The following is a 20927-nucleotide window of genomic DNA, read 5'->3' as shown; positions in this document are numbered from 1 at the left end:
GGGGGGCCGGCTCTGGGGCGGTCTCTCCAACGGGGCAGGCATGAGAACAGCCAGTGCTGAGAGCAGGGGCCCCCTCCAGCCTGGGGGCGAGGATGGCTCTTGGTTAAGGAAGCAGAGGTGGGGCTAGAAGCCAGGAATCCTGGCTCTGCTGCTCTATCCACTAGACCCCTGGCAGGCATAGAACACAGGAGTCCTGGCTCCCCAGCACCTGCAGGGAGGGAGCCCTTGGCTGCTTCCCCCACCTTCCTGGCTGCCCTTGGGCAGCTGCTGGCACAGCCCTGGGTCTGGGTTTGTTTGTGCCTTGGTATCCATGGTGACGGGGTGGGGAACCCTCTGGAATGTTAGCCAGCCCTGACCACACAACATGCCTGCGGGGAACCCCACATGCACACACAGAGCAGCACTTCGGGGGAATCCTCACACACTGCTCCACAAAGGGGCCCAAGCCCCATCTTCCCACAATGACCCTCCTGCTGCACTGTGCTAGGGGCCCCCCAGCACCCACCCCTTGCATGTGATGGGCTAGTGCATGCAGACCTGTGCACCCCTTCAATCTCTGTGGGTGTGAGAGACACGGAGCTGTGTGTCCTGGGGGGTGAGGGATGATAGACACTTGCTAGGTGTGGCTGAGGGACAGCACATGGGGCTGAGATAAGATTGAGATATGCGGCTGCGGTGGGGAGCTGGGTGGCTGACAAGGGAGAGCAAGTGGAGTTGAGTCTGTTGAAGTGCAATTTGTGGTGTGACTGTGTGTGTGCGCACAAGCATGCCTGTGCAAACGAGAGGATAGGGAAAGTGACTGTGTATCCCCCACTCTGCTCACAGCTGTTGCCAAGGTTAGAACCCAGGAGTCCTGACTCCCACCCCCCTTGTGTGCTAACCCCTGGACCCTACCCCTTCTCCTTGCACAAGTGCACCCCCCCCCCCAGAACAACTGGGCTCAGATTTACCACCTGTTCATTAAATGTCCCCCCACCATTCCCCCTCAGCCAGGGGCCTCAGGCGCCTCTATGCAGGGAGGGGAAAGCAGGGGCTGAAAGGCTGCTGCTGGGTTAAGATACACTAAGGTTTTATTAAGGGGATGATGCAGCGAGCTGGGCTTGAGGGATGTAACCTCCACAGATGGGGCCACCTCCCCCCCGTGCCACCATCTCCTCCCTGGTCGTCATGATCCTGCATCACAGCACCTCGGGTGTGGGGATGTGCCAGTCCTGCTCCCAAGGGCTCCTGGCACTTTCTGTGGGTGCGCCAAGTCTAGCCCCTTGGGTAAGGTGATCGGCACCTGCTTGGCTGGACTGACACCTCATTAATTTCCCTCCATGGGGGGTGACCCCTCCTGTTGTGGCTGAAGAAGCAACATGGGGAAAACTAGCATCCCTCCCCCCATTCTAGAATCACAGAACTTGCTGGGGCTTAAATTTAAACCCTGCCCTAATTTCTGATCCCCTGAAACTGGAGCAGCACCGGATCCTCCCAGCTAACTGGCTGGGGCTTTAATTGTTCCAGTTTTTCTTGGTCAAATTCCACCTCCACCCCTTTTTGTTTGTCCACCTCCCCTCTCCCCCTCCCAGCATGAGGAGCAGCCACCTGTGGTGGGGCACGCAGACTGTTTGTACAGGGACCCCTTGTCTGGGGCTGAGAGGTAGCCACCTCTGGGGTGGGGTGGGGCACGGGAGCGGTTTATCTGCACACTGCATAACATGTTTTTTTGTATCCAGTTCAAGTTTCAGCACAGGGGGCTAGTAAAGGCTGCTCAGGGCGGCATAGCCTCAGGGCTGCCTGGGGCAGCGACTTCACAGCGGAGAATCTCCTTCCCATTCCAGGTGCCCAAGGAGGTTTTAGACTCCCTCCCCCTCCCCCAATTTGGGTAACCAGATCCACGGCCAACACTGCCTGGTGCTTGTTGGCAATTGCTACTAAAGGGGACCCCGGGCTGTGGCTACTGGTAGAAGCAGGGCCAATCTGGGCCCTGACCCCACCGCCCATCCCCTCCTGGTGCTGACCGTTAGGAGTTAGCAGCATGAGTCCGGGCTGTGGAACCCTTCTGCCTGAGAGCCGGGTCCCAGATTCCAGAGGCTGGGCTGATGGATATACTGCATCCTGAGTGTGGTGGTGTCTCCCGGGGTGTCCTATGGAGGAAAGACCCACTGAGCCCTGCCCCACCGGGTGAGGCTCCATCAATGCCAACGGAGATGCACTGGGGTCCTAGAGAGCCCCACACAGCTCCCCCACAACAACCCTAGAGAGGAGGCGGGTGAGTCATGTCCAGATGAGGTCTCACAGGGTCCCACAACGTAAGGCTCAGGGTGAGAGCAGCTCTGGGGCTTCCACGGAGGAGGTGGCTGCCCAGTCCTCAGGGCGTGCTGGGGGCTGGCATCTCCTCTGGCCCCAGCCTATGCTGTGCAGCCTGCAGGGTGTGGGTGAGGTGGTGCAGGCCGATCAGGTAGCCGTCCTCGTGGCTGCCGCGGGTCCATGGCACATCATGGCGCAGGGCCAGCTGGGGCGGCGCCGGCAGTGTCTTGCCAAAGTCGATCATCCACACGTTGGCCCGGCCCTGGCGGTCGTGGACGAAGAGCAGCGAGCTCCCAATGACCTGTGGGGAGAGATCGGGGGCATTTGTAGCTAGGGGACGCCAGCTTTGCTGCAGCCCCAGGGAGGTGGGTAATGGGAAACGGCATTTTCCCCTCTAGGGAGCGTCAGCTTCAATCCAGCCCCAGGCCCAGGACGCTGGCTGACGTGGGGGATCCTTTTCCCCTCTTGGAGGTGCAGGCTCATAGCTCGGGGGGGTTGTCACATTATTAGGGGGGTGGGTTTGGCCTCACACCCCTCTGCTCTGAGGGGGCTGCTTTTCCCTCCTCCCTCTCTTTGCCGAACCTCTTCCTTCGCCCTGCACCTGGTGCTGTGGGCCCTCTCAGACTGTGCTGGGGGAGGGGGAAGTCCTGAATGCCTGGGTTCCCCTAGACTCACCTCATGGGTGCGGAAGAAGGCTGATTCGAGCAGTGCGCTCTGCATGCTCTCCAGGCGGCTCTGGTAGGCTCTCTGCAAGGTAAAGGTGGGGGGAAGCGGTCAGAGGGTACCCAAGAGAGGGGGGGTGTCTCTGCTCTGTGGGGCAGAGGGGCATGGAGCAGGGCAGACAACCAAGCTGCCTCTCCCCACCTGAGGGCAAGTCCAGCATAGCATGACCACACTGCCCCATGCTTTAGCCCCAGCCCTCTGTGAGCTAGCCCCAAGACTCAGCTGAAATTCCCCTATTGCTCTCCAAATACCACCAACCAGCCTTGTATCACCCACTGCCCCTCCCTGGCCTCCCCGCTCCCTCAGTGCCATGCAGTGGGTGGCAGGGGCCCAGGCAGTGACCCCATGGGACCTGGTGCCCATCCCTTACCAAGATGTTCCCCTGTCTCTTGGTGAAAATCAGGAAGGTGTCGATAATCTGCTCCTGGGTCCGGGTCTGTTTGAAATCCTTCTGCACAGCTCCCCCCTCTATCTGTGAGACACACGGCAGGGTTCAGGCAGACAGGCAGCCCAGGGGAGACTTCCCCGTACAGCAGCCATCCAGTGAGAATATGCAGCTGCCTTGGGAGTTGATACAGGGCCCCCTCGCCTAGTGCGGAGATGCAGCCACCTCTAGGGTGGGACGCAGGGGCTGTTTATGCAGGGCCCCCTCACCTGGTGCTGAGATGCAGCCACCTCTGAGGTGGGGCACAGGGGCTATTGATGCATGGATCTCTTGCCCAGTGCTGAGATGCAGCTTCCTCTGGGGTGGGGCACGGGGGCTGTTTATACAGGGATCCCTTGCCTGGCGCTGAGATGCAGCTGCCTCTGGGGTGGGACATGGGGGCTGTTTATACAGGGAGCTGCAGCCTGGAGCAGACCCTGTAGGGCTGGGAGCCCCTATTTCCCTCTCACTCACTGTCACGCCCTCAATGCGGAAGCCCAGGGAGGCAGTGGAGCTGATGTGCTCGCGCCATTGCATGTAGCGGGGCTTGGTGACCGCCCTCTGGCTGTGCTCCTCGGCCGTAGCAGCGCTTGGATCCACCTTCACCATCTTCTGGTACATATCCTTGCGGGGGGTCGGCTTCAGCAGGGCCTTGGTTAGCTCTTCCTCCAGGTATGTCCTATGGGCAAAGGCAGAGGAGTGGGGAATGGGATGTGGGGGCCTTTTGCTTCTAGGGGGTGCCAGCTTCACTTTGGTCCCACGGCAGGGGGACAGGAAAGGGACATGGGGCCTTTTGCCTCTAGGGGGAACCGCCTCCAATGTGGCTCCAGAGTGGCGTTCCAGCTGGCTCGGGTGGGGAATGGCACAGAGGCCCTTTCTCCTCTAGGGGGCATCGGTTCCACTCTCCAGTGGCAGGGGGTTCCACAGGCATATGCCCCCCCCACCCACTGCACTGACCTCACCCCCATCTTGCAGTCCATGATGCTGGGTGCGTCGAGGCCACGCAGCAGATCGTCCATCTGGATGTAGTGCTCGCCGTCCTTCACCACCACACCGTGGTAGGCAGGCACGTAGGGCCGCAGTGCGTCACCCATCAGCGCCTCCAGGCAGGTGTTCTCCACGGTGCTGAACTTCTTCAGGATCTGGCCCCCCTCACTAGGCTTGAAGTTACCTAAGGAAAGGGGTGGGGGTAATGAGGGCCAGGCAGGAACCCTGGCAGCCTGGGGCTAGTTGGGAGCAAATGGGTGTGGGGCAATACCTGGTGGCAGGGAATTCCCCTGGCCAATCATGCTGCCACACTGGGCTGGTCTACTTGGGGGGGGGGGGGGTCGATGTAAGATACGCAACTTCAGCTACGGGAATAGCGTAGCTGAAGTCGATGTATCTTATTTCGACTTACCTCGGGTCCTCATGGCGCGGGATCGACGGCCGTGGCTCCCCCGTCGACTCCGCTACTACCGCTCGCCCTGGTGGAGTTCCGGAGTCGACGGGAGCGTGTTCGGGGATCGATATATCGTGTCTAGACGAGACGCGATATATCGATCCCTGATAGATCGATTACTACCCGCCGATTCGGCGGGTAGTCTGGACATACCCACTGAGAGACAGTGGCAAGGAGTTCCCCAGGCCACCACTGTCCCCAGGCACCTGGACATCCAAGCCACCATAAAATGGGCTAAGAACCCAGCAATTCTCATTCTGCAGTAGGGAGCTGGCCTGGAGTGCCCCCTGAAACCCCTTCTCACCTTCATGCCCTGCCAGCTGCACCCAGGAGCTGTGACGCCGCAGGGACCAGTGCACCATGGTGAAAAATGTCTTCCATGACTTGGTCTAAAAGGAAAGAAGGCAACTGTCAGCCTGGCAAGGGATTGTCCCCCCAGTTTATTTCCCTCCCCCTCTGAAAGTGAAACTCTCATCCTAGCACTGGCCTAAGCCTCCTAACACATAAACAGCCCCTGAGCCACACCCCAGAGGTAGCTACATCTCAGCACTGGTGAAAGATCCCTATTTAAACAGCCCCTGTGCCCCACCCCAGAGATGGGAAGGATCACTGTATAAGGGCTAATCTACAGCAGCAGTGCTTTAATGTGGCTTGTGTGGTTGCGGCGCAGCGCTGGGAGAGCTGTCTCCCAGCACTCTAAGAAAACCACCTCCACAAGGGGCGTAGCTCCCACCACTGGTGCACTGTCTACACTGGCGCTTTACAGCGCTGAAACTTGCTGCGCTCAGGGGGGTGTTTTTTCACACCCCTGAGCGAGAAAGTTGCAGCGCTGTTAAGTGCCAGTGTAGATCAGCCCTAAGTCCCCGCACCCCACCTCAGAGGTGGCTGCATCTCGGCAGTGGGCGAGGGAGCCTTGTATAAACAGCCCTTGTGCGCCATCCGAGAGGCGTCTGCATCTCCAGCTTGCGGTGTCCCCAAGCGAGGCAGTCCCTGCCTCAGCCTCATTGTTGTGTGAGCTGCCTGGCGCTGAGTCACTCTGGTGCTGGGGCTCAACCGTCCTTCCTGCCACCGGAGCCGGCTGCAGCTGCCTTACTAAAATGCGCCTGGGGGTCAGGGAGGGGCTGGTGCTTGCATGAGGGATGGTGCACGCTTGGGGGAGCAGGTGTGCTCCCATCTCCCATAGAGGGCTGGGCAGTCTCCCATAGTGCTAGGGGGTGAAGGGCTGGTTGGGTTTCAAAGGGGAAGGTGCAGCTCTCCCAAGGAGGTGGAGGGGCTGTTTCCTGGATGTGTGTGTGTGTTCACAAACATGCTTGAGCGACTCCAATCTCAGCTCAGCAACCTTGGCGGCCCTAGGCCCACCGGAAGGGAGCTCCCAGCTGCCTCGCACGCATGCACGCAACTACACACACTGCAGGCCGAGTGGGTCTGGTGTGTTCATGCATTGCACAGCCTGGTGTGATGCACTGCTACACACACAAACTGCAGGAGGGCTGAGCTGGGCATCATGCCCTGTTGCTCACACTGGCATGCTGTGCACACACTACAGAGCCCTGGAGCCAAGGCCCCCTGCAGTGATGCAAACATGCACACTGGATGCAAACGAACCCTTAGAAAGCCCCTGAGCTAGGTATGGAGCAATGCTGCATATGAATACATGCTTTGCAGAGAGCCAGAGCCAGGGGCAATGCATTGATACACACACACACACACTCTTTGCAGAGGCACAGAACCAGGCGCAATGCATTGCTGCTCACACACACACTTTGCAAGTGCCATGCACTGATCCCAGCCTTGAAGCTTGGCTGCAGTGCCCTGTGGGGAGAGCTTGCACTAGGCACACTTATGCAATCATGTGGGTGCCCTGTGCCCTCCAGGCAGGGCGCTGGCCCTGCTCCAAGCAGCACCCGCTCCCAACCGGTTTGCAGGCTGCAGAGGAAACCCAAGGCCTGGCACCCACCCAAAAGAGCTCACTTTTTCCACAACAGTCGGCTCCAGCCAGCCCCTGGTTCTGTCAGGAGTCATATTAACCCTTCAGTGGGTGGGGAAAGCTGGGAAGGGGGGGGGGGTAGATTCTGGAAGCAGAGGAGGCAGGTGTCCTGGGGAGCACAGGCCAGGCGGGGAGCAGGGAAGGTTCCTGGGGGCAGGGGAGGTGGGAGGCATGAGACATGGGGAGCACAGGGAATCCCAGTGGGGGGGGGGGAAGAACTTTCCAATCCTGTCCTCCCCCAGCAGATCCCTGGGGAATTCATCTGTCCAAATCTGAGTGTCCAGTGTGGGTGGGGCTGAGCTGGGTGCTGGTGGGGGAGAGGTGTAGGGAGGGGATGTGGATTCCCCTCTACACCCACCCCCCACTTCCTTCCCTGACATGCTAAGAGAAAGGCTGGAGCCAGGATGCACCCTCATATCCCTCCCCTACCCCCGTGCCGGGGGGGGGAGGATGGAGCCTAGAGACCCCTGCTCTTCCCCATTCCCCACCCCCCCAGGCCAGGGCAATGGGGGGGTGTGGTAGCAGATGCAAGGGGGGTATTGACTTTCCAAGTGCCTGCTCAGGATGGGAAGGGAGTAGAGGGCTGAGGAAGGAGGTTCCCTGCCCCTCCCCCCAGCAGGCAGCTGGCACCAGTGCTCAAAGACAGGGACTGGCATGAGTCCAGGGGGATGGGCAGGGAACAAAGCCCTTGGCCCTGGTGCTGGCTACAGGGGACCCCGGGGGCCTTTAAGGGCAGCCAGCACTCCCCCCCCCCCCATTAATCACTGCTTGGCCTCCGCCTCCATGGCACCAGGAGGCAGGACCCAGGCACTGATCCAGCTACCAGGGGGATGCCCTATTTCCAGCTGCTGAGCCAGCCAGCCCTCCCCCCAACAGTTTCCTGCTCTCTTGACTCACGGGAGGGGGGGGCATTTGCTCAGCCAGGGCTGAGGAAACCACATACGGGGAAGGGAAGTGATGTCAGAGCCCAGAGGGGAATCCTCCTGCAGATACTGAGAGACTGAGCAGGGAGAGACAGGCAACCCCTGCATAACACAATGAAGGCCTGCACCACGCCCCTCTCCTGCAACACAACACAACCTGCATGCACAGCACAACCCCTATCCAACACAGCCCCTCTGTGCAGCATGCACAACACAATCCCATCACAATATAACCCCTCTGCAGCGCAATCACAACACCACACAACCCCTACCCAACACAGCCTCTGCAATAACTCCTCTGTGCAGCATGCACAACACAGCACCACACAACATCTCTGCAGTAACCTGCACAGACCTATCCCCATGGGAATGGCTGTGTGTGTAGGGGAGTGTCACTGCACAGGCAGAGTGAAGCTAATGCGCCCAGGGGCCTCCTCCCGCCCACGCCTGCAGCAGGGCCAACCTCATGGCCGTGGGCAGGAAGGCGTGGGAGGCAGCAGAGATGCGGGGGGAACGGAAAGGGGCCGCTCTTCCCACCCGCCTCTCCAGCTCCAGCCAGGCCTGAGGTGTTGGGGGGAGGGAGGCTGAGAGTCACCTAAGGGTGCTACAAAAGCTGGTACCCCTCAATCCCGACCTGCAGCCCCCTGCTATCCCAACCCTGGGCTCCCCCACCAGCTCTGCCGGTGCCCCTCAATCCCAATCTGTAGCCCCGTACTATACCAGCCCTGTTCCCTGGTCAGACCATCACACACCAAAGGCAGCATTTAGCTCCACCTCCCCACCCTTTGTCTCACCTTCCTCAGCATCTTCCTCCGCACAGGCTTCCCCTCTTCTTCACTGAAGACCTCGTCGGACTCCTGCGAGGACTCGAAGGAGGAGCAGGTGGAGGAGCTGGAGACAGAGCGGTCGTGGCCACCGCTAAGCCCCCTCATGGCAAGGTGCTGGAGCTTGGGAGCTTCTGGGGGACCTTCATTCCCCTTGGCCCCATGAAGAGATGGGGCCTGGACGCCTTTTGGAGAGCTATCCTCAGGAGATGCCTTTGCCCCATCCAGGGCCAGCCCCTTTCCCCCCACATCCATGGGGAGCCCTGGGCCCTGGACCAGCTCCCCTCTCCACTCGGGATCCCCCGGGGCACCCTCCTTTGCCACACAGGGAGCAGGGCAGCCCTGCCCTCCCTGAGCCAGGGCCTGGGAGATGCCTTTTGGACAGGCCTTGAGGCCATTAAGCCCCTCCATGGCTGATCCCGTTCCTAGATTGTCTCCCCAGGGCACTCCGATTCAGGGTTCAGCTCAGACTGACTGCGGGTGGCATCTCCTTGCCCTGGGGAGCCCGACAGAGAGCGGGTTGGGGCGCTGCATCGCTGGAAAAGGGTGGGGTCTGCCCTGCGGAGAAAATAGCACAGAGACGGAAGGGTTAATCTGATATGCTGGGGGGGGGATGCTTGGTGGCAGCCCTTAGGAGCACCTTCCCCCAACTCTCCCCCAGCCAGCCCAGCTCCAGGCCTGTGATCTCTGCCTGGCATGCGCCCCAGGGCCCAGAGAAAAGTGATTTCACAACGAGCCTGAAAGGGGAAGAGAGGGAACAGAAAAGAGCTGTGAGGGAATTTTCCTAACCAGCTCTGCACCCCCAGAGGCCCAGCCCATCTTGGGTAGGGTGAACAGACGTCCTGATATTATCAGAACCGTCCCAATATTAGGGGCTTTTGTCTATTACCCTCCCCCCCCCCCCAGGGCCCTATTACCCCCATCCCTTTTTTTCACATTTGCTATTTGGTCACTCTAATCTTGGGGATGCCAGGATCCCCCTTCTCCAGGAGGTGCTGCGTTACAGATCAAGCTGTGTTTCCCCATTTGGCCAGGAGAGAAACTGAGGCACAGAGCAGCGTGAGGGGGTCTGTCTCCATGATCCAGAACTCAGGAGTCCTGCTCCCAGCCTCCTCTCCACTTTAACCCACTAGACTCCACTCTCCTCCCAGAGCTGGGGAAAGAACCCAGGAGTCCTGACTCCTAATTTCAGGTGGTCGCTTTTGATTCACTATGATCTAGTGTGATTGCTTGTGATCCACTACAATTGTGATCCGTAATCTAGTACATCTAGTATGATTTGTCATGATCAATTGTGATCTATGTCAGTCAATGTTCAGCCAGTGTGTGATCTACTTCAGGATCTAGCCTGGTCTCTCAGGCTGTACTGTGATCTGCTGTGGTCTGGTCAGCTCTATAGGGATTGATTGTCATCTACTCTTTTGTTCTGTTAGGACCTGTGGGAAACAATTTTGATTGGCTGAGAGCCACTGAGCTTTCCTGTGATCCATTCAGATCTGCTGTGAAGCACTACTATGCGGTGTGGACTTTGTGAACTGCTGAGAACCAATGAGATTGTGATCTACTTAAATGTGCTGTGAGTTCACTGACACCTGTTGAGATGTGTTGTTATGTATTGTGATTTGCTGGTATCCATTGAGAATTACTGTCATATACTGTGACCTGCTGAAATGTCCCCACAGATCAGCTGAGATGGGTTGTGCTCTGCTCTGGGGTTTACTGAGATCTGCGGGATCTGTTTTGATCTGCTGTAATCTCATTGTGGTCTTCTATGATCTAGTGAGATCTGATGAGATGTGTTGCAATCTCATTTTAAGGGCTTCAGCCGGGTTACCTGCTGGGGTCAGGAAGGAATTTCCCCCCCACAATTCACAACCGAACAGAGGGATTCAGGGCAGGGGCAGAGGGAGTCGCCTTCCTCTGGAGCATCAGAGATCAGCCACAGATGGAGAGGGGACACTGTATGGGGTGGACAGTTAGTCTGAGATGGTCCAGAGACTCCTCTTAGCTGCTTGGCTGGCAGGTCTTGCTCCCATGCTCAGGGTGTAACTGATCGCCAGATTTGGGGTTGGGAAGGAATTTCCCCAGAGGTCAGATTGGCAGGGGTGTCTTTGGGGTGTCTGCTGGGATTATCCGGCTATATCTCACCTCACCAATTCCCTGCCACCACAGGGGCCTTAGACACCGATGACTCCTGGCTCTGTCCTGTTCTCTGCCTGGGGCTCAACAGTTTGGTCTTGTGAGGACTGAAATGCTTCAGTCTAACTCAGTCATTGAGCTTGACAGAAGTTTAATGGCCTCTGATACACAGTAGGGCAGACTGGATGATCTAGTCATATCTTACACCCTTATGGGAACTATTATGATCTGATCTGATGTGACCCATTTTGATCTGCTGGATCTATGGAGACCTGCTCGTAAGTGTTGGGATCTGCTGCGATCTATGGAGCTCTACCAATATGGGTTGTGATAGAACGAGATTTGTTGTGGCACACTGGGATCTACTGGGACAATCTACCTGGGGGAAGGCCTTCGATCCTTAGCTCTTTGTTCATTGAAAACTAGATCCGCACAGATCCCTGGGGAATGGACCACAGGGACCAACACTGTCCTGGGTCCAAGAAGGGGGACAAGTAGCCATGCTGGAGAGTGGGGGAAGTCAGGGAAAAGTGGGTTAAACACCACCACCACCCCACGCCCTGCCTCTCAACAGGGTTTTCCAGCCTGGCTCCAGGCCCAGCACTCTCCCTGGCAAAGAGTCTCCTGGGGCTTTTCAGAAGGGGGTTGGGAATGAGATGAACAAACTGAATCCCAGCCCAGAGGAGGGGAGCCTGCTGGCCTGTAGCCATAGGGCAACAGCTGGGAGGCAGGAAGGGGGACACAGGAGGGGGTGAAGGAGGCTGGGATCGCTCACTATGAGCCATGAGACTGTGCGCCCCCTGCTCTACCCACTAGACTCCATTGTGGGGCAGAGAATGGCATATTATTAGGGGACGCTGTGTGTGTGCAGAGTGTGTGTGTGCAGAAAGGGGGCTGGGGGGAGCTCTCCCTGCCCCAGAGATGCACAAAGGGATGAGGAGAGGGGGTATCCTGCTGCCCTTCCACAATGATTCGTGTGCATGGAAAATCCCATGGGCAGCTGCAGCCATCAGTGGGTTCATTGTCCCAAGGGGGCGCTATGGGTTTGGGGGAGAGGAGGAGGATGTGGGGACTAGAACCCAGGAGTCCTGGCTCCCAGCCCCCCTCCAGCCTAACCGATTAGACCCCACTCCACTCCCGTTCCCGGGGTAGGGGTTGGGGTCCTTTCTGCCATGTGGACCAGGAAGTGCTGCAGTGACCCTTACCCCCAGGGCATTCCCGCGGGTCGAGGGTGGGCGTGGATGGGGGGGAGGGGGACGGCGTCCATGCCCCATCCTGGCTCCGAGGGGGGGGGGGGGGGCGTCCTGCTACAGAGCAGACGGGGCATCTCCCCTCTCCCGATTTCAGCTGTCCCCACCCCGAGGACCCTCCCACCCACGCTGCGCGATGTGCCCTACCTTCCGAGCCGGGGTCCGGGCTAGTGTGGCACAGGCATCCCCGCGCCGCGAGCCTGGCCGCGGCAGGGAGAGGGCGGGGATGGCGGGGGCGGGGGAGGGGGAGGGAGAATGGCTGACAAATTGCCCCCATAAAATTAATCCTGCGCTGCCCTCTGCTGCTCAGCCGAGGGACTGACTCCGTCCAGGCCCGGGGGAGCTGCAGGGGTGCGGGACGCTGCGCCTGGAGGGAGCGCTGGAGGGTGGCTGTGATGTATGTGTGTGTGTGGGGGGGGGGGAAGTGTATGGGGACGGGGTCCAGACGCGGGAGGGAACCACAACGGGGCAGGGATCAGAGCTGAGCAAGTCCAGAACCAGCTTCAAGTGTAACAAGGCACAGTCAACCTGTGGAACTCTTTGCCAGAGGATGTTGTGAAGGCCAAGACCATAACAGGGTTCAGAAAAGAACTAGATAAATTCATGGAGGATGGGTCCATCAATGGCTATTAGCCAGGATGGACAGGGATGATGTCTGTAACCTCTGTTTGCCAGAAACTGTGAATAGGCAACAGGGGATGGATCACTTGATGATTTCCTGTTCTGTTCATTCCCTCTGAAGCACCTGGCACTGGCCACTATCGGAAGACAGGATACTGGGCTAGATGGACCTTTGGTCTGATCCAGTAGGGCTATTCTTATCTTCTTAATTCCCCTATAGCTGAACACCAAACCCTAGGCATAGATCCATCTACCCACCCATCCTCATATACACCCACCCATCCCCAGAGCCACACATCAACACACACCCCCATCAATCCATCTATTCACCCAACCATCCGCATATAAACCTATCCATCAACCCAGCCCCAAATACACCCATCCATCCATTCCCATGTCCATCTGTCGATCCGCCCATCCCATGTACCCTCACCCATCCATTCCCATATCCATCTGTCCATCCACCCAGCCCATGTACCCCCACCCATCCATTCCCATATCCATCTGTCCATCCACCCATCCCATGTGCCCCCACCCATCCATTCCCATACCCATCTATCTATCTCCATATACACCCATCCATCCGGCTATCCACCCAGCCCCATATACACCCACCCATCCATTCCCATATCCATCTGTCCATTCACCTATCCCATATACACCCATCCATCCTTTCCCATATCCATCTGTCCATCCACCCATTCCATGTACCCCCACCCATCCATTCCCATATCCATCTGTCCATCCATCCATCCCATATACACCCATCCATCCTGTGATGTTGCACCCCATAATGCTTTATAGAAATATGCTTATGAATGTAAATATGACATACCTGGAATATGTTTTATGTTAGATATGCCATGTAACATATCTTTGCAAAGGTTATGATCTACTGAGTGTGTTCATCCTATTTGTATGAATGTATCATTCTTGTTTCTGAAAGTAGGAATATAAAATATAACTCTGAGGTCCTATTGTAGTTATGCAAAGTGTGGGCCATTAATGGTGGTTTGGAATCTTGATGGTTCCCATTAACTAGGACAATTGGTTGTAAATGGCTCTGTTTACTTGTAAGTCTTCCTGTATACGTGTGTGCTGACAAGTGGGTAATGAAGTCTTACAGTGACATGTGATCATGTCACCTGAACTGGAATCCATCTTTAACCTGGTGCTTTTCCATTTAGAAGGAGGGGTGGGAACCTAGAGGGGGACAAAGGATTCCCACCTTGTGCCAAAGATATATAAGGGGGTGGAACAGAACAAAGGGGGCTGCAGGCATGAGAAATCCCCTAGCTACCACCTGAGCTGGAACAAGGACTGTACCAGGGGAAAGGATTGGGCCCAGGCTAGAAAGGAGTCTAGTCTGTGAAAGAAGCTTATTGGAACATCTCTGAGGATGAAGTTTCATCTGTATTCAGTTTCTTACTGTATTAGGCTTAGACTTGCATGTTTTTGTTTTATTTTGCTTGGTAATTTACTTTGTTCTGTCTGTTATTACTTGGAACCACTTAAATCCTACTTTTTATATTTAATAAAATCACTTTTTGCTTATAAATTAACCCAGAGTAAGTAATTAATTCCTGGGGGAGAAAACAGCTGTGCATATCTCTCTATCTGTGTTATAGAGGGCGAACAAGTTATGAGTTTACCCTGTATAAGCTTTATACAGAGTAAAACGGATTTATTTGGGATTTGGATCCCATTGGGAACTGGGTATCTGGATGCTAGAGACAGGTATACTTTCTTAACCTGTTTTCAGTTAGTCTGCAGTTTTGGGGGGACGTGGTTTAGACCTGAATCTGTGTTTGCAGCAGGCTAGCGTCTGGCTCAACAAGACAGGGTATTGAAGTCCCAATCTGCCAGGGAAAACGGGCTCAGAGGTAGTCTCAGCACACCAGGTAGCAGTCCCAAGGGGGTTTCCATAACCCAACCCATCACACATCCACCCAGCCCCATATACACCCACCCATCCATTCCCATATCCATCTGTCCATCCACCCAGCCCCATATACATCCACCCATCCATTCCCATATCCATCTGTCCATCCACCCATCCCATATAAACCCACCCATCGATCTCCATATACGCCCATCCATCCGACCATACCCCCATCCTCATAAACGCTCACTCATCCATTTCCATACCCATCCACCTGTCTCCACACATACACAGCCATCCACCTAGCCCCATAAAGATCTACACACACATTCATCCATCCATCCCCATAGCCACTCATCCATCTACCCATCCCCATTCACCACCCATCAATCCCCATATCCATCTTTCCACCCATCCATCCATCCATCCATCCATCCGCATACAAGCCCCTGCATCCACCCATCCACCTCCATATCCATCCTGCTGTCCCTATATACATTCACACACCCATCTATCAATCTATCTATCTAATTCATTTCTACTTTTATTCATTCTCTCTCTCTCTCTGGATTTATAAACTTCAGACCCCTCCATGCCCCCCCACTATCTCAGTTTTTCTCTATCTCTTTTTACATAATTTCTTCTCAAAGTATTTCAAAGCTTAGATTCCTTCATACACTCTTCCATCCACCTTCCCCATCCACCCCTCAGTGATTCCCCACTCCAGTCTCCTTCCACCCTCTTCCCCCATTCCTGCATCATTGACCCTCCATCCCAATCCCCCATCACTTGCCCCTTGCCTCCCCCCACTTATTCCCCCCTATCCTCTTGCCCCGTGTCTCCCACAGTCCCACATCCCATTCCCCAACTATCTCCCCGCAATGCAACAGCACCAGACAGACCAGGCTTTCCAGTCCTTTATTATCCCTTTAGTCAGAGTCCTCTGAGACCTCATAGACAGTGACGTGCAGCTTGTCCAGGTTCCACTCTGGTGGGCAAATCTCCTCTCCCTGGGCCCCCCAAGTCCCCCGCAGCCCCCGAGTTTCCAGCACCTCCCTGCGCCTCCGCAGCTCATTCAGGAAGCCCTGCAGCTTCCTCTCCATCTGGCTCAGCCTTTGTAGGTGTCTCTCCTTGGCCTTCCTCGGTGTGCATGCAGGGCGTGGGGGCACAGCCATTGCCTTGCTGCCCACCTCACTGCCTACCGTGCTGCAGCCCTCGCTGGCCTGGCCGAGGGGAGAGAGTTGGGGTCAGGGCCAGGGCAGTTCCAACTTCATCTCCCCTGGGGGAGTCCCCACCACCAGGGATGGATGGATGGATAGATAGAGGGGGATGTGTATGAGGATGGTTTGATGGGTGGATAAATACATAGATTAGTATGTATAGGGCTAGATGGGGGGATGGGAGGGGAGCATGGGGGGGATAGATGAAAGAACAGGTATGGGAGATGGAGAGGTGTGGGGGGATGGATAGATGGAGGGGTATGTATGAAGATGGATGGATAGAAGTACATAGTGGTCCCGCACATTCCACCATCCTCCCCCACCCTGCCGTTTGTAGCTGTCTCCCCGGCTCCTCCAAGGACCCCATGGCAAAACCTCCCTGGCAGCCCAAGGGCAGTATGGCTGTCTCATGTTGTGTGCCCCCCACTCTCCTCACCCCCGTCTGTCTCCGGCTGTGATGACCCTAGGGGCGGTTTCTCTGCATGCCTAGCCAGCAGTGTATCTCAGAGACAGAAGGCAAGGGCCTGGGCCTGGGATGTCCAAGGCAGTCCATCACCTGTGTCAGCAGGATCCCAGCCCAGGATACAGGGACCGTGAGAGGGTGTGTGATGCACTGGCCTGGAGCCACATGTCAGAAGCTGTTAGCCGAGGGACATGTACTCCAGGTTTTAGTCCTGTCCTCTTTGGCAGACTGATGTAGGCTCTCATCCCCTTTGCTGGACTGGTGGTCCTGCCCCCTCTCCCCTTTGCCAGGCCAGTTGCCCTGCCCCCACCCCGTGCCAGGCCAGGGGCTCCACCTCCTTTGCCAAACTGGTGTGCCTGCCCCTATTCCTGGCTAGGGTTCTGCCCTCTTTGTCAGATTGGTGTCCCCACCTCCTTTGCCAGGCTGGGGTCCCTGCACCCTCACCTCACTCTGTGCTTCCTCGGCCTCCTCCTCTTCCTCGCAGTCGGGATCCGATGCCACGGCCTTGATGAGGCCATACAGCACAGCCACAGCCACCCCACACACCATCACCACCTGCACTGGGCTCCCTGCCCGGCCCTCGGCCCCAGGCCCCTCTTGCCTGATGCGGAATTGCTTCTCACAGGGCCCCTCGGCCCAGCCAAGGGTCAGGGTCCCGCTCAGGACAGCCCAGTGCAGCAGGAAGGGCAGAGACCATACCTGGGCAGCCATGGCCCGATCCCCAGGGAGTTGCCACAGCCTGGCACATGGGCTGCTCCGGAACCCGCCACGACCTCACAGCCATATCCCATTGTGTCCTCACCACTTGGGGACCTCTCAGCTAGAGTGGCTTGGGGGGAAGGCACCAGACTGGGAGTCAGGGGGTCTGGATTCTGCCACAAGCACCCCTGACCTTGGGCAAGCAATTAAATCCCTCTGCTCCTCAGTTTCCCCATCCGTCAAACAGGGAGAATAATCCCTCCTTTATTCATCTAGACTGGGAGCTCTTCAGGGCAGGGGCCGCCTCTCACTGTGCATCTGCGCCCCACCTGGCACAATGGGGGCCCTGATCTGCCTTGGGGTCTGTGCAGCACCTGGCACAATGGAGGCCTGATCTCAGTTCGGTCCTCTAAAGTACTGTTAATCTTCTGGTCTACCCAATACTCTCTTGTTTAATGTCACCCGGAATTTGACATTCCAGACAGCAGGAGGCAGTGTGTGTGTGTACACTGTGTGTATGTGTGTACACTCTGTGTGTGTGTGTGTGTGTGCGTGCATGTGTGGTCTATACTAAAGAGTTAAAACAACTAGGAGTCCTTGTGGCACCTTGGAGAATAACACATTTATTTGGGCATAAGCTTTCATGGGATAAAACCCACTTCATCAGATGCATGTAGTGAAAAATACAGTAAGCAGAATATATATTATAGCACATGAAAAGATGGGAGTTGCCTTATCAAGTGAGGGGTTAGTGCTAACGAGCGAATTAAATTAAGGTGGAAGTGGCCTATTCTCAACAGTTAAGAAGAAAGGGAAAATACCAAGAGAGGGAAAATTACTTTCATAGTGCTAACGCGGCCAATGCAATCAAGGTGGCCCATTTCAAACAGTTGACAAGAAGGTGTGGACACACATCAAATTAGGCCTGAATAAAGACTGGGAGTGGATGGGTCACTACAAAAAGTAATTTTCCCTCTGCTAATACTCACACCTTCTTGTCAACCTTAATTGAATTAGCTCGTTAGCACTGACCCCCCACTTGATAAGGCAACTCCCATCTTTTCATGTGCTACATATACTCTGCTTACTGTATTTTTCACTCCATGCATCTGATGAAGTGGGTTTTAGCCCACGAAAGCTTATGCCCAAATACATTTGTTAGTCTCTAAGGTGCCACAAGGACTCCTTGTTATTTTTTTTTCTGATACAGATTAACACGACTACCACTCTGAAAACTAAAGAGTTAGGTCGACATAAAACAGCTTACGTTGACCTAACTCTGTAAGCGTCTACACTAAAATGTTGTTCCCATCAACGTCACTTGACAGCTCCGCTGCATTAATAACTCCAGTTCCACAAGAGGTGTAGAGTCAATGTTGATGTAGTTAGATCGACGCAGTGTCGGTGTAGACACTGTGGTGCTCACATCTGCTGTTGCTGCCTTTCAGAAGCCATCCCACAATGTCCCACACTGAGAGTTCAATTGGTACAAGTGCTCCTGGCGAGGACACATCACAAGGAGTAAAGTGTAGACATGCACAAGTGGTGTAATTACTGCAGTGGCTGTATGCCGACATAAATTAGCTTGACAATTCTGTAGTGTAGACATGCCCATGGTCGCTGACTGTATGTCACACACACACAGTCTTGCACAAGCATTCAATCTCTTACACACACATATACTCTCTCCATCTCACACAGAGTGGCTAATACACAATCACTCACTCACACATTTGTATTTCTCTTTGTATTTCTCACACAGTCTGTTTCACACACACACACATGCACTCATCTCTCAAACACAGTCCCATACACACTGTGTCTCTCATAGTCTGTCTAATATACACACACACAATCTCACACACACATTCTGTCATGCACATTCTTGTGTACACACACTAACTTTTAACACATGTACTATCTGTCATACATGCACACAAAACCTCTTTCGCTCACACATACCCTATGTCATGCACACACACACAGAGTATGCCTCTCTCTCACACACACACAATCTGTGTTCCACACACACAATCTTCATCCCTCTTTCAAACTCTCCTTTGTCATGATGCCTACAAAAACCTTAACAGTTAGGCTGCTGGTGTGCAGAAACCACTGTCTATCATGCTGACTAATAATGCCTCATTGTTTCCTTGGGCTTCCTCCTCTGTCCCTGTCTGGCTGTTGTCTCTTGTCTTATTCTGGAAGCTCTCAGGGGCATCTTTCGTTCTGTACAGCGCTTAGCACGATGGGGGCCTGGGCCATGAGTGGGGCTCCTAGGTGCTACCACAATACCCATAATAAAAAGGAAGCACGTCTTGTGTTTTGATTCAATTTTTGATGCTTTTTATTTCTCTTGCTAGGAACTTCTCCAACCCACACGCCCCATGCACCCTGCACATCCAGCATCCCCCCCCCACACACACACACACACCGCACCTGCACTACGGAGGCTAGCTGGGCACCGTGGGGGACATTTAACCTAATGTCCCCCTGGACATCCCACTGCAGGCTCCCCTCTGGCTCAGGAGAAAGCGAGTCCCCTACAAGGAGCTTGTTGCCACCTTGAGTCACAGGTTGCCGATCCAGCCTGCCGGTGTAACGACACAAACAGCTCCCGCTCCCACCGGCCCCTCCTTGTGAGCAATGAGCCTTTGGGTGACCCTGTTATCTTCCCCCCACACACACACACACACAAACCAATAACCCAGCGGAGGGTTGATGATGGACAGCGAGTGGCTGGCTTCGGGGCGCTCTGTGGGCACCATGCCAGCCCCGTGCCATAGGGCAAGCCGGAACGCTGGGATGCAAGGGGGGGGGGGGGCGCTAGGTGAGGGACACGCCTACTTAGCTCCCATTGGCCAGGATCTACGGAGACGTCATTGCACGGGCTTGGGGAGCGATGCGGGCGGACAGAGATAGTCTGGTAACAAAAGCGCTCGGGGAGCAGCAGCCGGGCCAGACTTCGGGGCAGCGGGTCCAGCTCCTCCCGCCCCAGGATCCGACAGACTGAGACCCCCCCGCCCCTCTGGGGACCACGGAGGTAAAGAAGCAACCTCTGGGTGCGGACAGGGGCGGGAATGGGGGGAGCGGGGCTCGCGGGGGGCTGGAGGGGGGATGCCCGGGCGGGAATGGGGGGAGCGGGGCTGGAGGGGGGATGCCCGGGCGGGTTGGCGGGAGCGGGGATCGCAGAAAGTGAAGGGGATGCGCAGGCTAGGTTGGGGGGAGCGAATCTGGCGGGGGGGTGTGTTCTGGTTGGGGGGAGAGGATCGGGGCTGGAGGGGGGATGCTCGAGCGGGGTTGGGGGGGAGCAGGGCTCTCGGGGGACTGGAGGGGATGCCCAGGCTAGGTTGGGGGGGAGTGAATCTGGCGAGGTGTGTGTTCTGGACTGGCTGGGGTGAGAGGATCGGGGCTTGAGGGGGGATGCCCGGGCGGCGATGGGGCTGGAGGGGGGATGCCCGGACGGTGATGGGGCTGGAGGGGGGATGCCCAGGCGGGAATGGGGGGAGCGGGGCTGGAGGGGAGCTGCCCTGGCGGGTTGGCGGGAGTGGGGCTCGCAGGAGGTGGAGGGGGATGCCCAGGCTAGGTTGGGGGGAGCTGGTCTGGCGGGGTGTGTGTGCTCCGGCTGGGGTGAGAGGATCGGGGCTGACGGGGGGCTGGAGGGGGGATGCTCGGGTGGGAGTGGAAGAGCGGTGCCGGGGTTGCCCCGGCTGGGATGAGAGGATCGGGGTTGGCAGGGGGCGCCCGGGCTGAGATGGGGGCGGGGTTTGCAGGGGTTGCTCCTAAGGCATGAGCCCCGCCCCTCCTTCCCCGGCTGGTGGGGCTGGCGCTGGGTGCCAGGGGACGTGGTGGTTGCCCATGCGAACCTACGTGCATTCCTGCACACAAGCCCCGGGCTTGTGCTGTTGCAACGCCTGGGCTGGGCTGGACTAGTGGGAGTGAGCGGGCTTGTTGGCTGCAGCACTGGGAAGGGGGAGGGGGGACGGGGACGCTGTGATGCACAGATCCCCAGCAGTGGGGTCTGAGGGAGGTGGGAAAG

The 20927-nt window shown here is 56.5% G+C and overlaps 1 protein-coding gene across 1 annotated transcript; it reads right to left on the bottom strand.

The window, feature by feature from the left end:
• Positions 1 to 1057: 1057 nt before the first annotated feature.
• Positions 1058 to 9025, bottom strand: LOC135881574 (inositol-trisphosphate 3-kinase B-like). The gene is made up of 7 exons (XM_065408235.1): positions 8585 to 9025; positions 5185 to 5269; positions 4397 to 4610; positions 3914 to 4118; positions 3386 to 3487; positions 2968 to 3039; positions 1058 to 2593 (listed from the first exon to the last, which is right to left on the bottom strand). Exons 1-7 carry the CDS (start codon positions 9023 to 9025, stop codon positions 2354 to 2356), a joined length of 1359 nt encoding a protein of 452 aa, XP_065264307.1. The 3' UTR covers positions 1058 to 2353.
• Between the last annotated feature and the right edge of the window lie 11902 nt (positions 9026 to 20927).

This window comes from Emys orbicularis, chromosome 7 (genome assembly GCF_028017835.1).
Source record: "Emys orbicularis isolate rEmyOrb1 chromosome 7, rEmyOrb1.hap1, whole genome shotgun sequence".
Taxonomy (NCBI): Eukaryota; Metazoa; Chordata; order Testudines; family Emydidae; genus Emys; species Emys orbicularis.
Note: the sequence above shows the minus strand (reverse complement) of the source record. Positions and strands in the feature narration are given on the sequence as shown.

Excerpts from the sequence above, each read along its gene's own strand:
- LOC135881574 (XM_065408235.1), bottom strand. The coding sequence starts at position 9,025 with ATGGAGGGGCTTAATGGCCTCAAGGCCTGTCCAAAAGGCATCTCCCAG. Across the intron at positions 4,611-5,184 it reads GCAGCTGGCAGGGCATGAAG|GTAACTTCAAGCCTAGTGAG; the intron begins GTGAGAAGGGGT and ends CCCTTTCCTTAG. Across the intron at positions 2,594-2,967 it reads CCTTCTTCCGCACCCATGAG|GTCATTGGGAGCTCGCTGCT; the intron begins GTGAGTCTAGGG and ends CTCTCCCCACAG.